The 22,597-nt window shown below is 43.3% G+C and overlaps 1 protein-coding gene across 13 annotated transcripts in view; it reads right to left on the bottom strand.

Annotated features, from left to right (window-relative positions):
• Window positions 1–22,597, bottom strand: part of SNX30 (sorting nexin family member 30) — a 117,201-nt gene that overhangs the window by 26,671 nt on the left and 67,933 nt on the right. For all 13 annotated transcript variants that reach the window (XR_016393613.1, XR_002645281.2, XR_016393614.1 and 10 more), the window contains 3 exons: window positions 21,611–21,769; window positions 17,557–17,752; window positions 15,974–16,173 (listed from right to left, as the gene is read on the bottom strand). Coding sequence is in view for 7 of the 13 variants with exons in the window: in XM_089913603.1 (XP_089769729.1) it covers window positions 15,974–16,173; window positions 17,557–17,752; window positions 21,611–21,769 (555 nt within the window). In the remaining 6 variants the exon portion in view is untranslated. The remainder of the gene's footprint in view (window positions 1–15,973; window positions 16,174–17,556; window positions 17,753–21,610; window positions 21,770–22,597) is intronic.

The following is a 22,597-nucleotide window of genomic DNA, read 5'->3' as shown; positions in this document are numbered from 1 at the left end:
TGTGCACAAGGAGAACTCAGCTGTGCCAAGACGTGGAGCCTGGCAGGTGACAAGGCGGGACGTTCTCTGAACCGTTAATGAGAAAGTCTAAGTCACGAGAGTTCTTGTCTCTTTAATTCACTGAGTTGACCCCTGATGGACTGATTTGCTCATTGATCATTATTAGCTACTTATCTGTCCTCCACTCTGGGCCAGTTATGCAAAGAGCAAAGAGATACAGCTCGTATTTGAGGGGTTCCAGCTAAGGGAGAGGTTCAGACACGGTAGGAGGCTGCTTGTGCTCAAAGAGCCACGGACGAGGCCAGAAGCCCTGCAACCATGCGGCGAGCCCGCCAGAGTGAGCGGTGATGGGAGCCAGGCTGGGTGGAACGAGGCGGAGGCAAGCCAGGCACCCAGGATGCAAAATTTAAGGAGACACTCAGTCTTGGGCCCTGTGCAAGTTCAAGGTTGGCACCTGAGTGTGTTTCCCTAAATCTGTGCCCTGAGCGCCTCCCTCGCCTCATCTGCTCCTGGCTCTGCCGCTAAGACCTCACCAGGTAGAACAGAAAAGTATCGGTTTCATCCCAGGGTTTCTTTTTTCTTCTTTTAGTAGAACCACAAGTGACAAACCAAGAGTAATAAGAACTTCCTTTGCCACTAACTCAGAAGACACAAACTGCTATGAGAGCTTTGAATCTCACGCTCTCTGGCAGAGCATGGAGTCCGGGCAGGAAGGAGCCATTTCTTGGCTAAAGAAGTGGACACCCTGTGTCCCTAGCACGTGCTAAAAGGTGATGAGTGACTGAATCACTGACAACGCTCTGACGCTTCTAATGGAAGGCGTCAGCATGGGGAACCTCAAGCCTCCCCTAAGTAAGTATTTACTTGGAGAAGTGTTTCACCACTAGAAGAACATGAAGTAAAACTTGCAATAGCTTCCCTTTTCATTGTCTGTCACTCAGCACTCTCTTCGGCGCTCTGAAGTTACCTCCCCACACTCATCAACCTCTGAGCAGGAACACTGATGGTGCTGTTCATAGAACGCTGTGTTGTGATGGAAACGTTCCATGATCTGCACTACCCAGTACAGCGGCTGCTCGTCCCACGTGCCGACTGAGCTCTTGAAATGTGGCTGGTGCGACTGAGGAACTGGATTTAAATTTTTATTAATTTTTACCTAATTTGATTAAACTGAAATAACAGGACTTCCCTGGTGGTCCAGTGGTTAAGAATCTGCCTTCCAATGCAGCGGATGTGGGTTCGATCCCCGGTCGGGGAACTAAGATCCCACAGGCCGCGGGGCAACTAAGCCCACACGCCACAACTGCTGAGCCCGTGAGCCACAATGAGTGAGGCTGCGTGCTGCAACTACCGAGCCCGTGTGCTCTGGAACCTGTGCGCCACAACTACAGAGCCCGCATGCTCTGGAGCCTGCATGCCACAACTAGAGAGAAGCCCGCACACCACAACTAAGACCCGACACAGCCAAAAATAAAATTAATTAAATAAATAAATATTTAACTGAAATAGCCACCTATGGCAAGGGGCTGCCATACTGAACAGAACAAATCAATAAAAAAAAACAGAACAAAAAAACAGGGGTCCTTTCTGGATTTCACGGAGCCGAAAGCATTCTAAATCTACTGGTCTGGTATCAGCACTAGCTGCTCTCCATGGAGACACAAATATGGTTCCCTCGGGGCCAGGGGCAGGGGCACCTAGAATCCATGCCATGGACTCCCTTCACAGGACGCCTCACATCTTACTGGGAAAAGCGCACATCCAGGCTAGGAACAGGGTTCCAGGAACTAGGATGAGTTGTTCCAGTGACACACCCCTGTCAGTGTGGCAAGAACCTCACAACCAAAGCTAGAAATGCTCTTAAAACAATACCTTGGAACACAACACAGCTGTGTGTGTTTTGCTCTCCGCTGTATCCCCAGCACTTGGGTAAGTGAATGAAGGAAGGTTAAGGCAAGGCAGAAACAGGGTGAGGACGGCTGTGTAGGGCGGGGCAGGGGCATGCAGAGTGGAACGCAAGTATCTCCACGCCCCTCACCTTGTTGATTTCTGGTAGCCACTAGAATCAGAGACCCCTATAGATCTCTGGAGAAGCTCAGGTGGTAAATGTCTGCAGGGACCAGCCTCCCACCCAAAACAGCAGATTCTGCCGATAAACCTGGCCACACTAGCCTGTGGTTGAGGGGGCCTGAGCCTACGATGGAGTGAAAGGGCCAAGATACTTGTCAGCATCTGCAGAGAAGTTCCTGGGGCCTCCTGTCCCCAGTTCTGCTCCAAGTCTCTCTGTAGAGGTTGCCCAGGCCCCCAGGCAGGGAGGGATGGTGAGAGGAGCCCTGTCAGCTCCACGCAGCTAAATGCATCTCCTCTCCCTACCCCCAAAGCAGGCAAGGGGGCCCCAAGATTCAGCCACACACACCCCCTCCCACTACTGGGACCGTGCCTTCCTTGGCCCAGAGGAGAGGTAAGGGCTCTGTCTCCTCAGCCACTGCAATCCCAGCCTCGCCTGGAGCAACCAGACACTGCCTTCTCATGAAGCCTGACTGGAGGATTTGGGCTAACATCCCTGCCTCAGTGGACAGCGGAAAAAACTCCCAACAACAACAAAAGCTCACAACGACCCTGCGGCAGTGAAAGGATGCCACCGCCATTCTACAGGCAAGAACACTCAGGCACCGTGGAGGGACCTGGTTGAGGCCACACTGCTGGCTAAGAGCACGGTGGTGACTCACTCAGGCTTCTCCTGCCGCGTTCCAGGGCAGAGCGTGGTTTCCCAGCCTGCCTGCAATCGAAGCAGGCTAAAGGCTAAAGGCTGGGAAACCTGTTCTGAATCAAGATAAACTGTGGAGACTACCATCCTCGCTGGGAGCACCTTTGAACACCACGGTCGATGGTCTGCAGGGACTGGCCTCCCAGCCGAAACAGCACAGATTCTGCAGATTAACCTGGCCAGACTAGACTCTGGTTGAGGGGGCCTGAGCCTACGATGGAGTGAAAGGGCCAAGATACTGTGTCAGAATCTGCAGAGAGGCTCTTCTATCACTGAGTGACAAGCAAAAGACATTTGTCATCTGAGCTTCTCACAGAGATCTGTAGGGATCTCTGATTCTAGTGGCTACCAGAAATCAACAAGGTGAGGGGCGTGGAGATACTTGCGTTCCACTCTGCATGCCCCTGCCCCGCCCTACACAGCCGTCCTCACCCTGTTTCTGCCTTGCCTTAGCCTTCCTTCATTCACTTACCCAAGTGCTGGGGATACAGCAGAGAGCAAAACACACAAAACCCCTGCCCACCTGGAGCTTACATTCTAGAGGGGAGGCAGATAACACACAAGTAAAATGTAACAATATAGCGCATGTAAGGCAGTGCTAGGTGTCCAGGAGGAAAGATAAAATAGGAAAGGAGGATGTAAAGCACTGAGGGTTTGGGAGATGACGAATTGTACACTGGGTGGCCAGGGAGGACCTCAATGAGAGGTGACTTTTTTTTTTTTAATAAATTTATTTTCTTTTATTTATTTTTGGCTGAGTTGGGTCTTCGTTACTGCACGCGGGCTTTCCCCAGCTGCAGGGAGCGGGGGCTACTCCTCGTTGTGGTGCGCCGGCTTCTCATTGCGGTGGCCTCTCCCGCTGCGGAGCACGGGCTCTATGCCCGAGGGCTTCATTAGTTGTGGCAGACGGGCTCTAGAGCACAGGCTCAGCAGTTGTGGCGCACGGGCCCAGCCGCTCCGCGGCACGTGGCATCTTCCCGGACCAGGGCTCGAACCCGTGTCCCCTGCATTGGCAGGTGGATGCTCAAACACTGCGCCACCAGGGAAGCCCGAGAGGTGACTTTTAATTAGAGACACGGAATACATTTCTCTCAAACGCTATATATATTTTTTAATGTAGAGCATTTCATCACAATTTCAAAATGATCCTAGTAATCTGCAACTTCACTACCCTTCTTTTCAAATGCAGAGGAAAAAAATGACTTATTTCTTTAATAAATAAATTGCAAGGAAAAACAGAGGGGGAGGGATTTCTAAAATATTTCAAGCAATGTATGGATTTTATTTATATCCCAATTTGGGAAAAAACTATAAAAACAGTGTCTGAGACAACTGGGGAAATTGAACACTAACTGGAAATCTGAGGAAATATTAAGGGGAAAAAATCTGTTTAGGTGTGATAATAATGTGGTCCTTTTTCTTTTTTAAAAGAATGTTTGCATTTCAGAGATATGTATTTTTGTATGAAGTGATGTGATGCCTGGGATTTGCTTTAAAATAACCCAGGGGGCGGGGGCTGGGAGCAGGGGTAGGAGAGCTAGAACAAGATGGACCGTGAGTGGGCGACTGTTGCAGCCGGCTGATGGGTACGTGGGGGACGGTTATACTTCCACCCTACTTTTGGATATGTTTGAATTTTTCCATGATAAAAAAGTTAAGCAATGGAAACATAACACCTGTCATCCAAAATGTTTACTTTACAAACTAATAACAGCCATTAAACAAAAGTGTTTGGAAGTTCAATCACAGATACATTCTGTGTTTTGGCTCTCAACATCTACACTGGATTTTCTCCAAGAACGTGCCACAATGGTCAGTATCAATAGGAAAGTCCAACATCCAGGAAACAGGAAAGTCTCCACCCCCAGAGCTCATGCTCATGCCTCCCCCTGAGGAGGCTGTCGGCTCACAAACGTGGAGGAGGAGGAGAGAGCAGCCAAAAACAGCCCCAATGCAAATGGTCAGCAGCTACCAAAAAGCCTCCACAGGTCCGGAAGGTTTTTAAGCTTCAAGTCTTTCTGTAAGAGGGACATTAGGATGCAGGGTTGACAGTACAGAGTGGCTTGTATTCTGGTGCGCCAAGGGCTGACAGCCCAAAAGACCCAGGAGGAATTTGTGTAGAATAATGAGGGTTCCATAATAAAGAAGCTCAAATGAGAATAAAAATCAAACACCCAAAACCAAACAAAACCCAGACTCACAGATACAGAGAAAAGATCGGTGGTTGCCAGAGGGAAGAAGGGTTAGGAGGGTTACAAAATGGGTGAAGCGTATCAAGAGGTACAAACTTCCAGGTATAAAATAAGTAAGTGGACTTCCCTGGTGGCACAGCGGTTAAGAATCCGCCTGCCAATGCAGGTGACACGGGTTCAATACCTACCTGGTCTGGGAAAATCCCACATGCTGCAGAGCCACTAAGCCCGTGCGCCACAACTACTGAGCCTGTGCTCTAGAGACCGCGAGCCACAACTACTGAAGCCTGCGCGCTCTAAGGCCTGTGTGCCACAACTACTGAGCCCGCATGCTGCAACTACTGAAGCCCGCACAACTAGAGCCCATGCTCTGCAACAAGAGAAGCCACCGCAATGAGAAGCCCGCACACCGCAACGAAGAGTAGCCCCCGCTCGCCACAACTAGAGAAAGCCCATGCGCAGCAACAAAGACCCAATGCAGCCAAAAATAAATAAAATTTAAAAAATAAAAATAAATACAATAAGTCATGGGGACGTACTGTATAGCCTGGAGAATAGTCAATAACACTGTACTAGCTCTGTAAGGTCACAGGGTAAATAAAGTTATTCTGGTGATTGTTTTGCAATGTATACAAATGTGGAATCATTATGTTGTACACGTGAAACTAATATGTCAAATATACTTCAACTTTTAAAATTTATAATAATTTAAAAAGAAATCTGACACCCGACATAGCCCTATGGCTTGTCTTTGGGTGCCCCTCTAGGAGAGCATTTTCCTATGGGGAGGAAAATTAGTCTGAACTTGGTCCTGATGACATAATTTCTGATTAAATGACTGAACTTAGGTTGCCCCATTCAACATGCTCTTTTTACATATTCATTCTTTGATGACAGACAACCTGTGAGTTAAATTTTCTAGGGCAATGTTGGTAATACTAAAACCACACATTTTGCCTTAGTTTTAAAAAATACTTGTTACAGAAAATTTGGAAAATAAAGAAAAAGGTAGAGGAGGGGGGAAAAAGCACCCACAATCTCATCTTTCAGGCACAACCAGTAACACGTTTTGTCTTTACTTTTAGTCTTTTCTCTTGAATGACTCCTTTGATGCTCCCCACTTCTCTGTGTCTCTTCCTGGCACTTCTGTTTTTCAGATGTTGGATACCTGAAATATTTTGGTCTGGCCCTCTCACTTTTATATTCTTTTTCTCTCCAATCCTCCATCTGTCTTTCTGTTTCACTTTAAAGTGATTTCCTTAACTTTTTCTGCTAACTCTTCTATTGATTTTGTTTTTTCATTTCTATCATGATCTTCATTTCCATGAGCTCTTTGTTTATTCTCTGGATTTTAAAAAATGCTTGTTTTATGGTTGTGACATCTCTTCTCTTTCTGAAGATACTGATTTTTTTTTTTCCTGGAAGTTTTCTTCTCCCTCAATGATGCTTTATGTTTTTCCTTCTCTGTATTTACTTGATACTCATATTAGAACCTTCCCTTAAATATCTGGCGACCCTTATCTGCACACTCACCTAAGAGGGAGACACTAAAAAACTGGTTGAAAGCTCTGTGACTTCGAGGTCTTGCTGACAGTTCTCTACAGGGACTCTGCTGGGTCATTTCATTGAAGATTCCCCCATCCCTCTCAATATCAGTATATTCTAGTCTCTTCTCCCAAAACCTGTTTAGATTTTTCCAAAAGGCTCTTTTAATGCTTGCAGGGAAGGTATAAGGCTGAGAGCCAAGCAGAGGAAGACGACTAAGAATCTCGAATCTCAGTAACCTTTTGCTTTAGATTTTAGGATCTTAGCCGCCACCTTTAACTGTGCCTGGCGGCTCTCGGTCCAGAGACCCTCTATTTTTTTTTTTTTATCACCCTCCAGCTCTGCCCGAGTGGCAAAGCGATAGTGGCCCCTGTGTGAGGAGGGAGGACAGAATCGGAAGCCCTAACTGCTTCTGAAACAGACCCCTGACTAATCCTTCTCTTTCATTCCATCTTTACCTCAGTCCCAAGGTACTTGGTGCTGCCAATTCTTGACCATTTTGAAGGAGTCCCCGGTGTAAACCAGGTGGCTTCTTAGTCTTTCCCCACCGTCAGCTTAGGTGGCTTTGAGTCACCTGAGTCCCTGTCACCTCTCAATTTGCTTTCAGCTCCTCACTGCACTGTGATTGTTTCCCTTCCTGCTGCTCTTTGTCTTCGCGGAAGCATACCTTTAGAAAAAAGTCATTCTAGTGTCGTTTTGGTTTCATGAAAAAGAGGAAGTTCCAATATGTATCCAGTCTGCCCTAACTCAGAATCTCAGAGTTTTAATTTTTATACTTTTCTAATTTTTAAAAACATTTGCGATCATCATGTACATTTCTACATCCTGATTCTTCACATTTTCAAGAAATCAGGCCCTCAGTCCATAATCACTTTTGTTTAGGAAGGAGGACTTTTCTCCCCGAAATCAATCTTCCAGAAAATCTTTTTGGTTTTTGAAAGGCACCAGAAGTGGGCAACCTAAAGCACTGACTAGTCACTTGACTCATTAGCTCCGCCTTGTGGCCTCTGAGGAGAAAAGGTGGGCAGGCTGAAGAAACCATCCGGCAATTAAATAACCAGCATTTGAAAACAGCAATCCTGGAACATTGCTCAAAGTATTTATCTCCAACTCAAACTGTCCTCAAACCCAAACTTCTGCATCCACAGCTTACACCTCTAATCACGATCAGCAATGACTTCCATATTATTAAATCCGATGGCCACCATTTATCATGCTCTTTCTAAAAACACTTCTCTTGGTTTCCCCTAAGGTCATCCTCTACTCTTTTTCTCCTACTACACTGACCATTCCTTCTCAGGCTACTTTCCTACTTGTTCCACCCCCTAATTAGGTGCTAGACCACTAAATATTGCCAATGCCTCAGGAAGCAGGCCTGGACTATTTACCTCGATCTCACCTCACCAGATAATCTCCCTGACTCTCGTAGATTTAAACGCCATCTATACAGAAATGACTGCCAAATTTCTATTCCCACTCTAAACTCATAACCAGCTGCCATGACATCACTACTTTAATGACTAACAGGCATTTTCTTAACTGAATATGGCCAAAACAACCTGATTCCCAACTGCCCAATCTGTTCCACCCCAAACTTCCTCATCTCACTAAACAGGACCACTATCAACACAGCTGCTGAAGCCAAAAACCCAGGAGTCATCCTCAATTCCTCCATTTCTCACTTCACATCAATACAGCAGCAAGTCTAGTTGGCCCTTCATACAAAATATACACCAAATCCACCCACTTCTCCAAGCTCCACCACCTCAGTTATCTGCCACCTGGCTCCCTGCAACAGTCTCCTAATGGTCTCCGGACCTCCTCTCCCCGTCCCCCGCCCAACAACCCATTCTCCATACTGCAGCACTAGCTGTCTTCTTAAAGTAAAAACTGTACCTTGTCATTTCCCTGCAGGAAACTAACTGGCTTCTCTTTTATTCCTAAGAACAAAATCCAGACTCTTACCAACCATGGCCTTTAAGATATTACCGTATGTCCTGGCTTTTACTTATCTCTTTGACCTCCCCACCTGCCACCTGCTCCCTTGCTCAACTGGCCCCACTCACACTGGCCTTTACCTTATCAACCACTCTTCTGACTCTCACCTCACTAGTCATCACCAAGACCTCTGAGATAAGCATGCTCTTTGACTTGCAGATAAAACTCTCTTAAAAATAACAAGGTACATAACAATGAGCAGAGTTCCCTATGCTTTGAAAAAGGATAGATACAGGTGTATGTATAACTGAATCACTTTGCTGTACACCTGAAACTATCACAACACTGTTAATCAACTCTACTCCAATATGAAATAAGAAGTTAAAAAAAAAGATACATGACATACAATAGTTACATATCTGTAAATGTTCCAATCGCACCACACTGCCAACTTCGATATCTGCCAACTACCTGCTGTGAAGGAGGCAGTGTGGGATATGAAGTATGGGGCCCTGCCCTAATCTTCTTAAATAAAGATTCTCCAACTTTTGGCCTGGTCATAGTGATGCCAGTACTCAAAAGGCACTGCCAGAACTTTGCTAAAGACTCTAACGTGTTCTCTCTCCGCCCGTTACTATCATAATTACATTTTACACACACATTGTGTATAGGATGTGAGCCCACAGAAGGGCTCACCTGCAGATGTCTACAGTGTGCTTAACTTGAGTCTTGAGCCTGAGGGTAACTTTGGTACCCCTCTCTCTCAAGCACTGTTCGCTCCGTAGCAACTTTGGAATACACATCTTCAACCATCTTTCCAGTACAAGCTGTCCTCATTGTTCCCTGAACATTATTCATCTGTTCCACATGGCCTGATAACGACCCTCCTTTTTCGGTGCTTTCTCTCTGCCTCCAAAGGGAACAGAATGTACCCAGCCACAATTATACTTAGAGAGAGATAATTTGAGCCTCAGCTTTGAAAAGCAGGAACTGATCCAGTTTCTCTCGCCAACAGTAAAGACACAAATATAAGGTGGCTGCTCATTAGAATTGGGGCCATGGAACAGAGAAAAGATCTACCCATGGGGCTCTGCTTCTTCATCTATAAAATGAGCAAGTTAGACAAGATGAGCCTTGTCTACAATCGTAGTAGTCCCCAGAAGCTATGCTCTCCAACCAGTCTAAGTGCAGACTGGGGCAGTTTCTAATGTGGACATTAAAGCATTTGATCCTTACCACTTTTGTTCTAAAATTTTACAATGATATGCTTTGCGTTGGTTCTCTGTCCATTCCTTTTGCTGGGTAATTAACCTGTAACGGCCTTCAGCTTAGGGAGATTTTCTTGTATTATTTCTTTCATAATTTCCTTCCCTCAGTTTTCTCTGTTCTCTCAATCAGGAACTCCTATCAGTTGGATGCTGAACTTCTGAGATTAGCCCTCCACGTCTCTTATCATTCTTTCACATTTTCAGTATTTTTGCATTTTTGTTCTACTTTCCAACTACTTTTATTTTTTATACAGTAGGTTCTTATTAGTTATCTATTTTATACATAGTAGTGTATATATGTCAATCCCGATCTCCCAGTTCATCACACCACCACCACCACCCACCCCCGCTTTCCCCCCATGGTGTCCATACAATTTTTTTTAATATAAATTTATTTAATTTTTTTAATTTTTGGCTGCTTTGGGTCTTTGTTGCTACACATGTACTTTCTCTAGTTGCAGCAAGCAGGGGCTACTCTTCGTTGCAGTGTGTGGGCTTCTCATTGCGGTGGCTTCTCTTGTTGCGGAGCACAGGCTCTAGGCACGTGGGCTTCAGTAGTTGTGGCACACGGGCTCAGTAGTTGTGGCTCACGGGCTCTAGAGCACAGGTTCAGTAGTTGTGGTGCACGGGCTTAGCTGCTCCACAGCATGTGGAATCTTCCCAGACCAGGGCTCAAACCCGTGTCCCCTGCATTGGCAGGCGGATTCTTAACCAGTGCACCACCAGGGAAACCTGGTTGTCCATATGTTTGTTCTCTACATCTGTGTCTCTACCTCTGCCTTGCAAACCGGTTCATCTGTACTATTTTTCTAGATTCCACATATATGCATTAATATACAGTATTTGTTTTTCTCCTTCTGACTTACTTCACTCTGTATGACAGTCTCTAGGTCCATCCACATCTCTACAAATGACCCAATGGCTGAGTAAAATTCCATTGTATATATGTACCACATCTTCTTTATCCATTCGTCTGTCGATGGGCATTAAGGGTGCTTCCATGACCTAGCTATTGTAAATAGTGCTGCAGTTAACACTGGGATGCATGCGTCTTTTTGAATTATGGTTTTTCTCTGGGTGTATGCCCAGTAGTGGGATTGCTGGGTCATATGGTAATTCTATTTTTAGTTTTTTAAGGAATCTCCATACTGTTCTCCATAGTGGCTGTATCAATTTACATTCCCACCAACAGTGCAAGAGGGTTCCCTTTTCTCCACACCCTCTCCAGCATTCACTGTTTGTATGTTTTCTGATGATGCCCATTCTAACCAGTGTGAGGTGACACCTCACTGTGGTTTTGATTTGCATTTCTCTAATAATTAGTGGTGTTGAGCAGCTTTTCACGTGCCTCTTGGCCATCTGTATGTCTTCTTTGGAGAAATGTCTATTTAGGTCTTCTCTCCATTTTTGAACTGCGTTGTTTTTTTGATACTGAGCAGCATGAGCTGTTTATATATTTTGGAGATTAATCCTTTGTCTGTTGATTCATTTGCAAATATTTTCTCCCACTCTGAGGGTTGTCTTTTCATCTTGTTTATAGTTTCCTTTGCTGTGCAAAACCTTTTAAGCTTCATTAGGTCCCATTTGTTTATTTTTGTTTTTATTTCCATTACTCTAGGAGGTGGGTCAAAAAAGACCTTGCTGTGATTTATGTCAAAGAGTGTTCTTCCTATGTTTTCCTCTAAGAGTTTTATAATGTCCAGTCTTACATTTAGGTAAGACTTTAATCCATTTTGAGTTTACTTTTGTGTATGGTATTAGGGAGTGTTCTAATTTCATTCTTTTACATATAGCTGACCAGTTTTCCCAGCACTGCTTATTGAAGAGGGTATCTTTTCTCTATTTTATATCCTTGCCTCCTTTGCCATAGATTAGGCAACCACAGCTGCGTGGGTTTATCTCTGGGCTTTCTATCCTGTTCCATTGATCTATATTTCTGTTTTTGTGCTAGTACCATACTGTCTTGATTACTATAGCTTTGTAGTATAGTCTGAAGTCAGGGAGTCTGATTCCTCCAGCTCCATTTTTTCCCCTCAGGATTGGCTAATTGGGGTCTTTTGTGTCTCCATACAAATTTTAAGATTTTTTGTTCTAGTTCTGTAAAAAATGCCATTGGTAATTTGATTGGGATGGCACTGAATCTGTAGATTGCTTTGGATAGTATAGTCATTTTCACGATATTGATTCTTCCAAGAACATGGTGTATCTCTCCATTTGTGTCATCTTTGATTTCTTTCATCAGTGTCTTACAGTTTTCTGAGTACAGGTCTTTTACCTCCTTAGGTAGGTTTATTCCTAGGTATTTTATTCTTTTTGGTACAATGGTGAATGGGATTGTTTCCTTAATTTCTCTTTCTGATCTTCTGTTGTTAGTGTATAGGAATGCAAGAGATTTCTGTGCATTAATTTTGTGTCCTGCAACTTTACCAAATTCATTGATTAGCTCTAGTACTTTTCTGGTGGCATCTTTAGGATTATCTATGTATAAAACCATGTCATCTGCAAACAGTGGCAGTTTTACTTCTTCTTTTCTAATTTGGATTCCTTTTATTTCTTTTCCTTCTCTGATTGCTGTGGCTAGGACTTCCAAACCTATGTTGAATAAAAGTGGAGAGGGTGGACATCCTTGTCTTTTTCCTGATCTTAGTGGAAATGCTTTCAGTTTTTCACCATTGAGGACGATGTTGGCTGTGGGTTTGTCATATATGGCCTTTATTATGTTGAGGTAGGTTCCCTCTATGCCCAGCCTCTGGATAGGTTTTATCATAAATGGGTATTGAATTTTGTCAAAAGCTTTTTCTGCATCTATTGAGATGATCATATGGTTTTTATTCTTCAATTTGTTAATATGGTGTATCACATTGATTGACTTGCGTATATTGAAGAATCCTTGCATCCCTGGGATAAATCCCACTTCATCATGGTGTACGATCCTTTTAATGTGTTGTTGGATTCTGTTTGCTAGTATTTTGTCGAGGATTTTTGCATCTATATTCATCACTGATATTAGTCTGTAACTTTCTTTTTTTGCAGTATCTTTGCCTGGTTTTGGTATCAGGGTGATGGTGGCCTCATAGGATGGCTTTGGGAGTATTCCTTCCTCTGCAATTTTTTGGAAGAGTTTGAGAAGGACGGGTGTTAGCTCTCTCTAAATGTTTGATAGAATTCACCCGTGAAGCCATCTGGTCCTGGACTTTTGTTTGCTGGAAGATTTTTAATCACAGTTTCAATTTCATTGCTTGTGATTGGTCTGTTCATATTTTCTATCTCTTCCTGGTTCAGTCTTGGAAGGTTATATTTTTCTAAGAATGTATCCATTTCTTCCAGGCTGTCCGTTTTATTGGCATAGAGTTGTCTGTAGTAGTCTCTTATGATGCTTTGTATTTCTGCAGTGTTTGTTGTAACTTCTCCTTTTGCATTTCTAATTTTTTTGATCTGAGTCCTCTCCCTCTTTTTCTTGAAGAGTCTGGCTAAAAGGTTTATCAATTTTGTTTATCTTCTCAAAGAACCAGCTGTTAATTTTATTGATCTTTGGTATTGTTTTCTTTGTTTCTATTTCATTTATTTCTGCTGTGATCTTTATGATTTCTTTCCTTCTACTAACTTTGGGTTTCGTTTGTTCTTCTTCCTCTAGTTTCTTTAGGTGTAAGGTTAGATTGTTTGAGATTTTTCTTGCTTTTTGAGGTACGACTGTATTGCTATAAACTTCCCTCTTAGAACTGCTTTTGCTGCATCCCATAGGTTTTGGATCGTTGTGTTTTTACGGTCATTTGTCTCTAGGTATTTTTTGATTTCCTCTTTGATTTCTTCAGTGATCTCTTGGTTATTTAGTAACGTATTGTTTATCCTCCATGTGTTTGTGTTTTTTACATTTTTCTCCCTGTAATTTATTTCACAGCACTGTGGTCACTGTGGTCAGAAAAGATGCTTGATATGATTTCAGTTTTCTTAAATTTACTGAGTTTTGATTTGTGACCCAAGATGTGATTTATCCTGGTGAATGTTCTGTGTGCACTTGAGAAGAAAGTGTGATCTGCTGTTTTCGGATGGAATGTCCTATAAATATCAATTAAATCTATCTGGTCTGTTGTGTCATTTAAAGCTTGTGTTTCCTTATTTTCTGTCTGGATGATCTGTACATTGGTGTAAGTGAGGTGTTAAAGTCCCCCACTATTATTGTGTTACTGTCAATTTCCTCTTTTAGAGCTGTTAGCAGTTGCCTTATGTATTGAGGTGCTCCTATGTTGGGTGCATATATATTTATAATTGTTATATCTTCTTCTTGGATTGATCCCTTGATCATTATGTAGTGTCCTTCCTTGTCTCTTGTAACATTCTTTATTTTAAAGTCTATTTTATCTGATATGAGTACTGCTACTTCAGCTTTCTTTTGACTTCCATTTGCATGGAGTATCTTTTTCCATCCCCTCACTTTCAGTCTGCATGTGTCCCTAGGTCTGAAGTGGGCCTCTTGTAGACAGCGTATATGTGGGTCTTGTTTTTGTATCCATTCAGCAAGCCTGTGTCTTTTGGTTGGAGCATTTAGTCCATCCATGTTTAAGGTAATTATCGACATGTATGTTCCTATTACAATTTTCTAAATTGTTTTGGGTTTGTTTTTGTAGGTCCTTTTCTTCTCTTGTGTTTCCCACTTAGAGAAGTTCCTTTAACATCTGTCGTAGAGACGGTTTGGTGGTGCTGAATTCTCTTAGCTTTTGCTTGCCTATAAAGCCTTTGATTTCTCTGTCAAATCTGAATGAGATCCTTGCCAGGTAGAGTATTCTTGGTTGTAGATTCTTCCCTTTCATCACTCTAAATATATTGTGCCACTCCCTTCTGGCTTGTAGAGTTTCTGCTGAGAAATCAGCTGTTAACCTTATGGGAGTTCCCTTGTACGATATTTGTTGTTTTTCCCTTGTTGCTTTTAATAATTTTTCTTTGTCTTTAATTTTTGTCCATTTGATTACTATGTGTCTTGGCATGTTTCTCTCTGGGTTTACCCTGCCAGGGACTCTCTGCGTTTCTGGACTTGGGTGGCTATTTTCTTTCCCATGTTAGGGAAGTTTTCGACTATAATCTCTTCAAATATTTTCTCGGGTCCTTTCTCTCTCTCTTCTTCTGGGAGCCCTATAATGTGAATGTGGTGCATTTAATGTCGTCCCAGAGGTCTCTTAGGCTGTCTTCGTTTCTTTTCATTCTTTTTTCTTTATTCTGTTCCATGGCAGTGAACTCCACCATTCTGTCTTCCAGGTCACTTATCCGTTCTTCTACCTCAGTTACTCTGCTATTGATCCCTTCTAGTGTATTTTTCATTTCAGTTATTCTATTGTTCATCTCTGTTTGTTTGTTCTTTAATCCTTCTAGGTCTTTGTTAAACATTTCTTGCATCTTCTCCATCTTTGCCTCCATTCTGTTTCTGAGGTCCTGGATCATCTTCACTCTTGTTATTCTAAATTCTTTTTCTGGAAGGTTGCCTATCTCCACTTCATTTGTTGTTTTGGGGTTTTATCTTGTTCCTTCATCTGGTACATAGTCCTCTGCCTTTTCATTTTGTCTGTCTTTCTGTGAATGTGGTTTTCATTCCACAGGCTACAGGACTGTAGTTCTTCTTCTTGCTTCTGCTGTCTGCCCTCTCTCCAGCTATTTTTTTTTTTTTTTTTTTTTTTTTGCAGTACCCGGGCCTCTCACTGTTGTGGCCTCTCCCACCGCGGAACACAGGCTCTGGATGCGCAGGCCCAGCGGCCATGGCTCACGGGCCCAGCCGCCCTGCGGCATGAGGGATCCTCCCAGACCGGGGCACGAACCCGCATCCCCCGCATCGGCAGGTGGACTCCCAACCACTGCGCCACCAGGGAAGCCCTCCAACTACTTTTAAAATTTGTTTTACTTTCCAAGATTTCCTCAGCCTCATCTTCCAACTTTACTTTTCAATTTTATTTCAGCCATCATATTTTAACCTCCAAGAGCTCTAATTATCCAATTGCTCTTTTTCCACAACATACTGTTCTTAATCAGCAGATGCTATTCTCAGACTCTCAGAGAACACTAATCTCTTCCAAACTTTTCTTCTTTCATTTAATTCACACACTTGGTTCACCATGTGTTCTTTTTACATGTCCATGAGGTCAGTCCACATGTCTGATCCTGCCCACCCAGGAAGAAGGAAATCTGTACCACATGCAAATAGGCAATAATCAATTACTTTTTGATTAACGACTACAACAAAGAAAGTACCTAAGTGCACAAGAAGTGAGTCAGCTTACCTTCATGCAGTCAGAGTATAAAATATATTCCCTGAGCACAGGTAGAAAGTCTTCTGTCATGTCCTCTGTCAGCTCTTCCAAGGCTGTAGAGCAGTTGCCGATGCAGGCTGACACACCCTCCAGGGGCTCAGCCAGCTCCCCCTCTAACGCACTCCATGTGGAGTACACAGGCCCATATTCTCTCAGCTCTACAAGGTACTCTAAAGGGGGAAGAGAAACCAATTAAGATCGGCTGGGTAGCAATCACTGGTATTACTGACTCAATAACCAATGCAGCCAAGAGCTCTCTGAGTATGCTTTCCTTTAAACACAACACTGTTTATAACCAATTTTTTTAATCTCCAAAAGCTGATATTACAGCTAATACTATAACATCAATCAACTCTACTTCATAATAGGAATGTCATGCCTCTGGATAATGGGGACCACAATGCCTTTGGGGGAAAGTGGTGGGAGCTACATCCACCAAATATCTTCCTAGAAACCTACTCACCTACCCCTACAGTGAAGCCATATTTTAACAGGCAATGGAGGTAGAGTTTCATATAGGTTTAGGGGGGTGTTTTTAAAAATTAAAAAAAAAATCAGTCACAATGGAAAAATAATGGAATTTTAGGAAACAGTTGATACAAGAAATGTGGTCTTACCTAAGCAGACTCAACTCTCTCATTCAGGGGTCACCCCAACACCTTGGTCCCATCAGAATTTACCCCACATGATCTTTAGGTGTAGATGGTACCTAAAGCCATTTCTAAAACCTGCAGGCCCTACAGGATACCAACAGCAGGTAAAGGAGAATTAAAGCACAGGGAACAAGGAAAAATGTTGTTTGATTTCCCCCACAAAAAAACCTGGCCTATCATTTGTCACCAGGATTCTTGCCATTACAACAAAATGTTGTTGCCATTTTTTAGTAACCAATGGATGGCACCTACCGGAGAATCCTTCTCTATGTGTTTCACATCACATGCCAGCATGATCATTAACACTGTTCAGGTCTATTTGGCCTACATACGTGTAAGAAAACAAAGGGCCCCAACATTCTGGGACACAAAAAAGCAAGTGGCCATGAGAAGGGTGGGGAGGAAGTGGTGGCAAGAACAAAGGCCTCTTAACTCCCTGGGTCAGGAAGAGTGGGTTTGAAATGAAGCAAGGGTAGGCAGGTGAGTCAATTTCAAGCCTGAAGGCTCATTAGGATAGTAACTTTGGCAAACACTGCTTTCATTTTGAAACATCTTTCTGCCAGAAAAGATACTTAAGTTTATTTCTTAAATGATCATTGCTATGGATGAAGGGAAGTTGAGCGAGAGAAAAGTAGAAAAGCCTAGAGGCTCAGAGTGGTTGTTTGCTATGGGGAAAGCAAACACAAGGATGAAATGCAGGGCAAGGGACGGGGTGCAAAATTATACTCTGGTCACAACTACCTCCCCCGCTTCTTGTATTTATTTATTACTTTTATAAGCAAAATGTGGCCTGGTTCTGCTGCTCCAGCATTTCTGCATTTTGATTCTGCTTGGCGCAATGAATGCCATTTCTGCAAACGTGGCCCCTGGGCCTGATCAAGAACTCAACAGCGAGCTCACCTATTTCCTCCTTGATGATCCGCTGGGCTATTCGATCAATGGTTCCCAGCTTGAGCGCAAATGTGTCTAAGTACTCGCCTATGGCTGCAAACTCGAGAGGCCGACTCCTCAGCTTGTAGCCGCCAGTGACATGCTTGACCGACTCACCCACTCGAGTCAGCAACGCCATCCCTTGCTTCTTATGGGCATTCAGGTCCTAAGGATGACATATGAACAAACAAACTCAAAGGGCTCGACTGCTCACATGGCCAGGACTCAGTAAGCCAACTCCTTTAGGCAGCTTCCTTTTGGAAATGGAAGACTCAGAAAATAAGGAGGTGAGTTAGGTTAAGGCGCTCACCACACACACACACACACACACACACACACACACACACATACACACACGTCTCCTCTCCTTGCCATCACAGCCATCACAGCCACCACGCTCATACTCCTGCACCTTTACGCCCAGGTCTCTTTATACAGAGCTGGACTCCTACCTTTCCAATCAGGTTCACTCACCCAGCACACCTTCCTTTAAACACAACTGTTTAAATACAAGTTTTAAAAAAAGTGTCCCTTTGTCCTATACAAAATATCCTAAATTGTCTTTAGGAGCAAAATTCAAGAGCTGAGATTCATTCCATTCATTTATTTATATCCTAACCAAAGCCATATAAGGGAAGTGGAGGGTGGGAAGCAGGAGACAGTGACAGGAAAGGTGGTGCTACAAAACCCAGGCCAAGGATAGATGCTGCAAATGACAAAACATTTTACCCTGGATTTCTTGGTTGAGGCATTAATGGGAAATACGTTCAGCTGCATACTCCACTGAACTGAAACCTAAAAAGCATATTAGTCTGCCAGGTAAAATAAATTTCTTCCTATCATTAAACTCTAAGGGGAATCTTCAGTATCTTCCCATTGTTCTATGTCACTTACCTTAATGGTGCCTTCAAAAGTGGTTTTACAGAAGATGCAGGTGTCTGTTCCTTATGTCTACCCTCGATACTAACAGAATGATAATTCTCAGTCCTAGAGGGACAGGTCTACAGGGAGAGAAGGGAACACGGCACAAGGCCACTGCTTTCTGGTGACCTCGCCTCATGCAGGGATAGAGCAGAGGTTAACACAGCTCTCTGACAGCCCCTTCCCACGTGACACACCATCCCACGCTCAGGTCTCCAAAAGTGCCTGAAATGTAGATCCCTCCTGATTTCACGTCCTCCTCCTCCATGCAGCCAAGGCCTTCACTTCTGCTCTTGATTCTGCCCTCTCCTGTCCACACTTCCCCCACCAGCCAAGGCCCTTGCCCTCTCAACCATCCCTTCTCTCCTGTCTATAATTTCAACTTCTAATCCGTCAGCATGTGAAATACATGCGAAGCTCACCGATCTTAAAAACGGCAGCAACCTCCTGTAAGCTCCCTCCTCCATCTCTGTCCTTCCTTTCTATGCCACCTGCCTGAGACAATGTTCTAAAGATCCCATCTCGGGGAATTCCCTGGAGGTCCAGTGGTTAGGACGCCGCGATTCCACTGCAGGGCGCGAGGGTTGAATCCCTGGTTGGGGAGCTAAGACCCTGCATGCCACAGCCAAAGAAAAACATTTTTAATAAAATAAGGATCTTATCTCCCCTTCTAACCTCATACACTCTAGATAAAAGCATCCCTGTAGGCACCAGGCTTTCACAAGACCGTAACTGAAGCCCTGGAGTTCTAGGAATTGCTCCACAATGTTTTTTTGGATCAGGGTTCGATCCAAATGGACTCACTGGACTGCATAAACTCTACTTCAAGTAGCACTTTACAAAGAATCCCCAGTTAACCAAGTTCATTAACGTGTTGAGCGCAGTTATTTAGTCGTACCTATCTGACCGCTGCACCCATTCTGCCAACGATGAAAACACTGATTTGAACACAGCTGATACTAAGCATCCTCCACCTCCCCCAGCGTCAGTGGTTTCTTCTTAAGGGCCCTTCTAATTTGTGGTGAGATCATGTCATCACAAGGAAGAGGAGAGCTTCTGCGTTCACTATGGCAGAGCATGTCAGTGGCCTATCTAAGGAAAGGACCAAGTTATTCAAAGCGTTTTAAGAGAAAAGACGGGGGTGCGGGGTGGGTGAGATGGGGAGTTATTGTTTAATGGGTACAAAGTTTCAGTTTTGCAGGATGAAAAAGTTCTGGAGATTAGATGTACGACAGGGTGAATATACTTAACATTTCCCAACTGTACACTGTAAAATGGTTAAGATGGTAAATTTTATGTCATGTGTATTTTCCCACAATTAAAAAGAAAAGATGAGGTTATTTAGTGCATTTGCTTCAGCAAATAAAACTGAACTAAGGCAGGAGGCTGTTGTTTTTAAACAAGCCAACTCCCCCGTACTCACTCATGTCAAGTTAGATTTTGATTAAGACTTTGGAGGGCTTAAAAAAAAAAAATCAGTTATCTCTGATGATAGAAATCAGGATACTGTTTACCCTGGGGAGGAGGGGGGTGGTAGTGATTGGGAGCAGAGATGAGAGAGGCTTCCAGTGTGCTGGGGATTTCCTGTCTTGATTGGATAGTGATTATAAAGGTATGTTCATTTTGTGATCATTTATTGAGCTGTGATTTGTATATTTTTCTCTATGTACGTTATACTTCAGTAACAAAATTGAGCAAATTAAAAATAAAATCAGTTCATATTGCTTGGTCCACAGATGAACACCACATATACCCAAAAAAAAAAAAAGAAAAGAAAAAACCACCTTTCCTACTTATTCTTTACACAAATTCCTAATGACCGGGGGTCCAAGCTTTCTCCTCCTTTGTCTCTTTATTCAATAAAAATGACGAAACTTGAGGGCCTGCCTGGACAACGAACCACTAATCTGGGTGAAACAGTGAGCTGCACTTTTGGAGAAGAGAGTGGATTTTACTTTGTGTAGTCACTGGAAGAACTAAGTCCGAGAAGCAGTTCACCAGGAAATACTTATTTTTAAAAAGAACACAAGTTTGACCTGTGTGGGAAAGGTTTCCAGGAAAAAAAAGAAGAGGAACAGGAATGTCATCAAGGAGGCTAAGTGCCAACTGAGGTCCAGGAAAAAGTAAAAAAGAAAACCCACAACACTGGAGGACTTTGCCAGGTGGCTCTTACGTCCCCTCCAACGTCTTTACGGCAACTGGTGTTGTCTGTAAATATTTCTCCATTTTGCCATTTTGAAAAAGAAAACTGAAAAGTACCTGGGCCTTAATACCCTTGCCAACATGGAATGAATTACCTATGGCCTGAATGTGAGAATAGGACACATGAAACTAAACAGATGGGGCTGGAGGGAAGCTGGCACAAGGGTCTGACCACGAGCTCCCATATCTGCAGACAATCAGAGTCGAGCGCCTCAGGCTGCCGGTCAGTTCTGCCAACAGGGAAGTTCACAGAAAAGTCGGAGGCGCCAGCTTGAGTTTGAATACATAGAATCTGGCAGCTGTGTAGGCCCCAACTATTTCCCTAGCAAGTGCCTGGGAAATGCCCACTGGCTAGGAACTTGGCCGTGGGCAAGTAATGCCGAACTACTCTTGGTCGGGCAGTCTGTGCAAACTGTGGCCTCAGGAGCCACAATGACCCTACTTCACATCCTAGTGATGCCAGCTGAACTAGTACACACGCCCTGAACTTTAGTTTCCTTGCCTGTGAAATGAGACTATAAGCAAATACTCACAGGGCTCCTGTGAAATATGTCCTTACCAAACACTCAATAAACACTTTCCCTTTCGTGCCCACCGTTGGTCAGAACGGCCTCACCCAGTAATATCGCCAGTTAAGTGTGTAGGGAAACACTTATCCCTGCTTTTGGTAAGTGAAACTATTGTAACTTCCTTGACTGCTGCAGGGGGATATTTCTCCTAAATTCTAACATGGTAACCGTGCCAGGGCCGATGAGCACCAGAAACAAAAACAAAAAAAAACAAACCCAGAGCAATTCTGTGACACCCACTACAGGGGTGGCTTGCGAGAGATCAAAACAGCTTTTAAGAAAGAGCCCAAAGAATGCTAACCTGGGAGAGGAACATGAAAAATTCTGCTTACCTTAGCAGTAAGGAAAACATTAAAGTGTTCATTGAAAGAAAGGACAGGATGATCTGTAATTCTTTTCAGGAACTTATCCAAAGCTTTTCTTCTGGTCTCCACAAACTCTTCTGAAAAACGATCCACAACGCCTTTCACCACAAACTTCTCAGGAAGTGGCTACAATGACATGAACAAAAATATTCAGAGTAACTGATAAGAAAGTGCAAAGAAAAACCAGGCTAGCAAATAAGTCCTAGGACCCATCTGTCAAGAACAGTCTTTCTTCATCGGTCAGATCTTTATGTAGTCATCAGTATAAATATTTCTGAAAAAAAAATACTAATGGAGTAAATCACAACTACCCAGTCAATTTTATAATACAAGAAATGAAACAGTAGAGCATGGTCCCTGGAACACAGAAAACAGTCAGTTAACATCTACCGGTAAATCGGACAGTATAGTTATCTTTACGTTGCTTGATGCACAGGTGATATAATGGGAAAGTTAAGGCAAGATAAGAAAGAAAGGAAAGGAGTCAGACAACATCAGCCACACAAAAATTTATTTAAATATCTTAACATCCTACTCCCAGTTCAAGGGGTAAAAGAATTTGGTGAATGAAAAAATAAGTACATTAGGGAAACCCATGTATCTAAAAAAATACCTTTTCTAAGGCAATTTTTTTGTTTAGGTTTATGCTTAAAGGTTCTTAATAATATAACTTCCTTTACTCCTCACTCAAATAAATCTCTCCATCGTATTTACTCTGAGCCAATATTGTCGGCAATTTAAAACTACCTGGCTTCCAAGGGATCTTTGAGCTTTAACCTATTTCCATAGCAGCTTGATTAAAAGGCCTTCCTCATTACTGCCACCACAGGGAAAGAGAGTATCTGCTAATGCACAATTTGAAAATGTTTTGGTTATGAAATATTAAAAGAACATTTATATTTAAAAAAGGGCAAATGACCCAGTAGACATTTCTCCAAAGAAGATGTACAAATG

The sequence above is a fragment of the Delphinapterus leucas genome, chromosome 6, assembly GCF_059928025.1.
Source record: "Delphinapterus leucas isolate spDelLeu-1000000601 "Yukka" chromosome 6, BTC_Dleu_Yukka2, whole genome shotgun sequence".
In the NCBI taxonomy this organism is placed as follows: Eukaryota; Metazoa; Chordata; class Mammalia; order Artiodactyla; family Monodontidae; genus Delphinapterus; species Delphinapterus leucas.
This window is presented reverse-complemented; position numbering and strand designations above follow the sequence as displayed.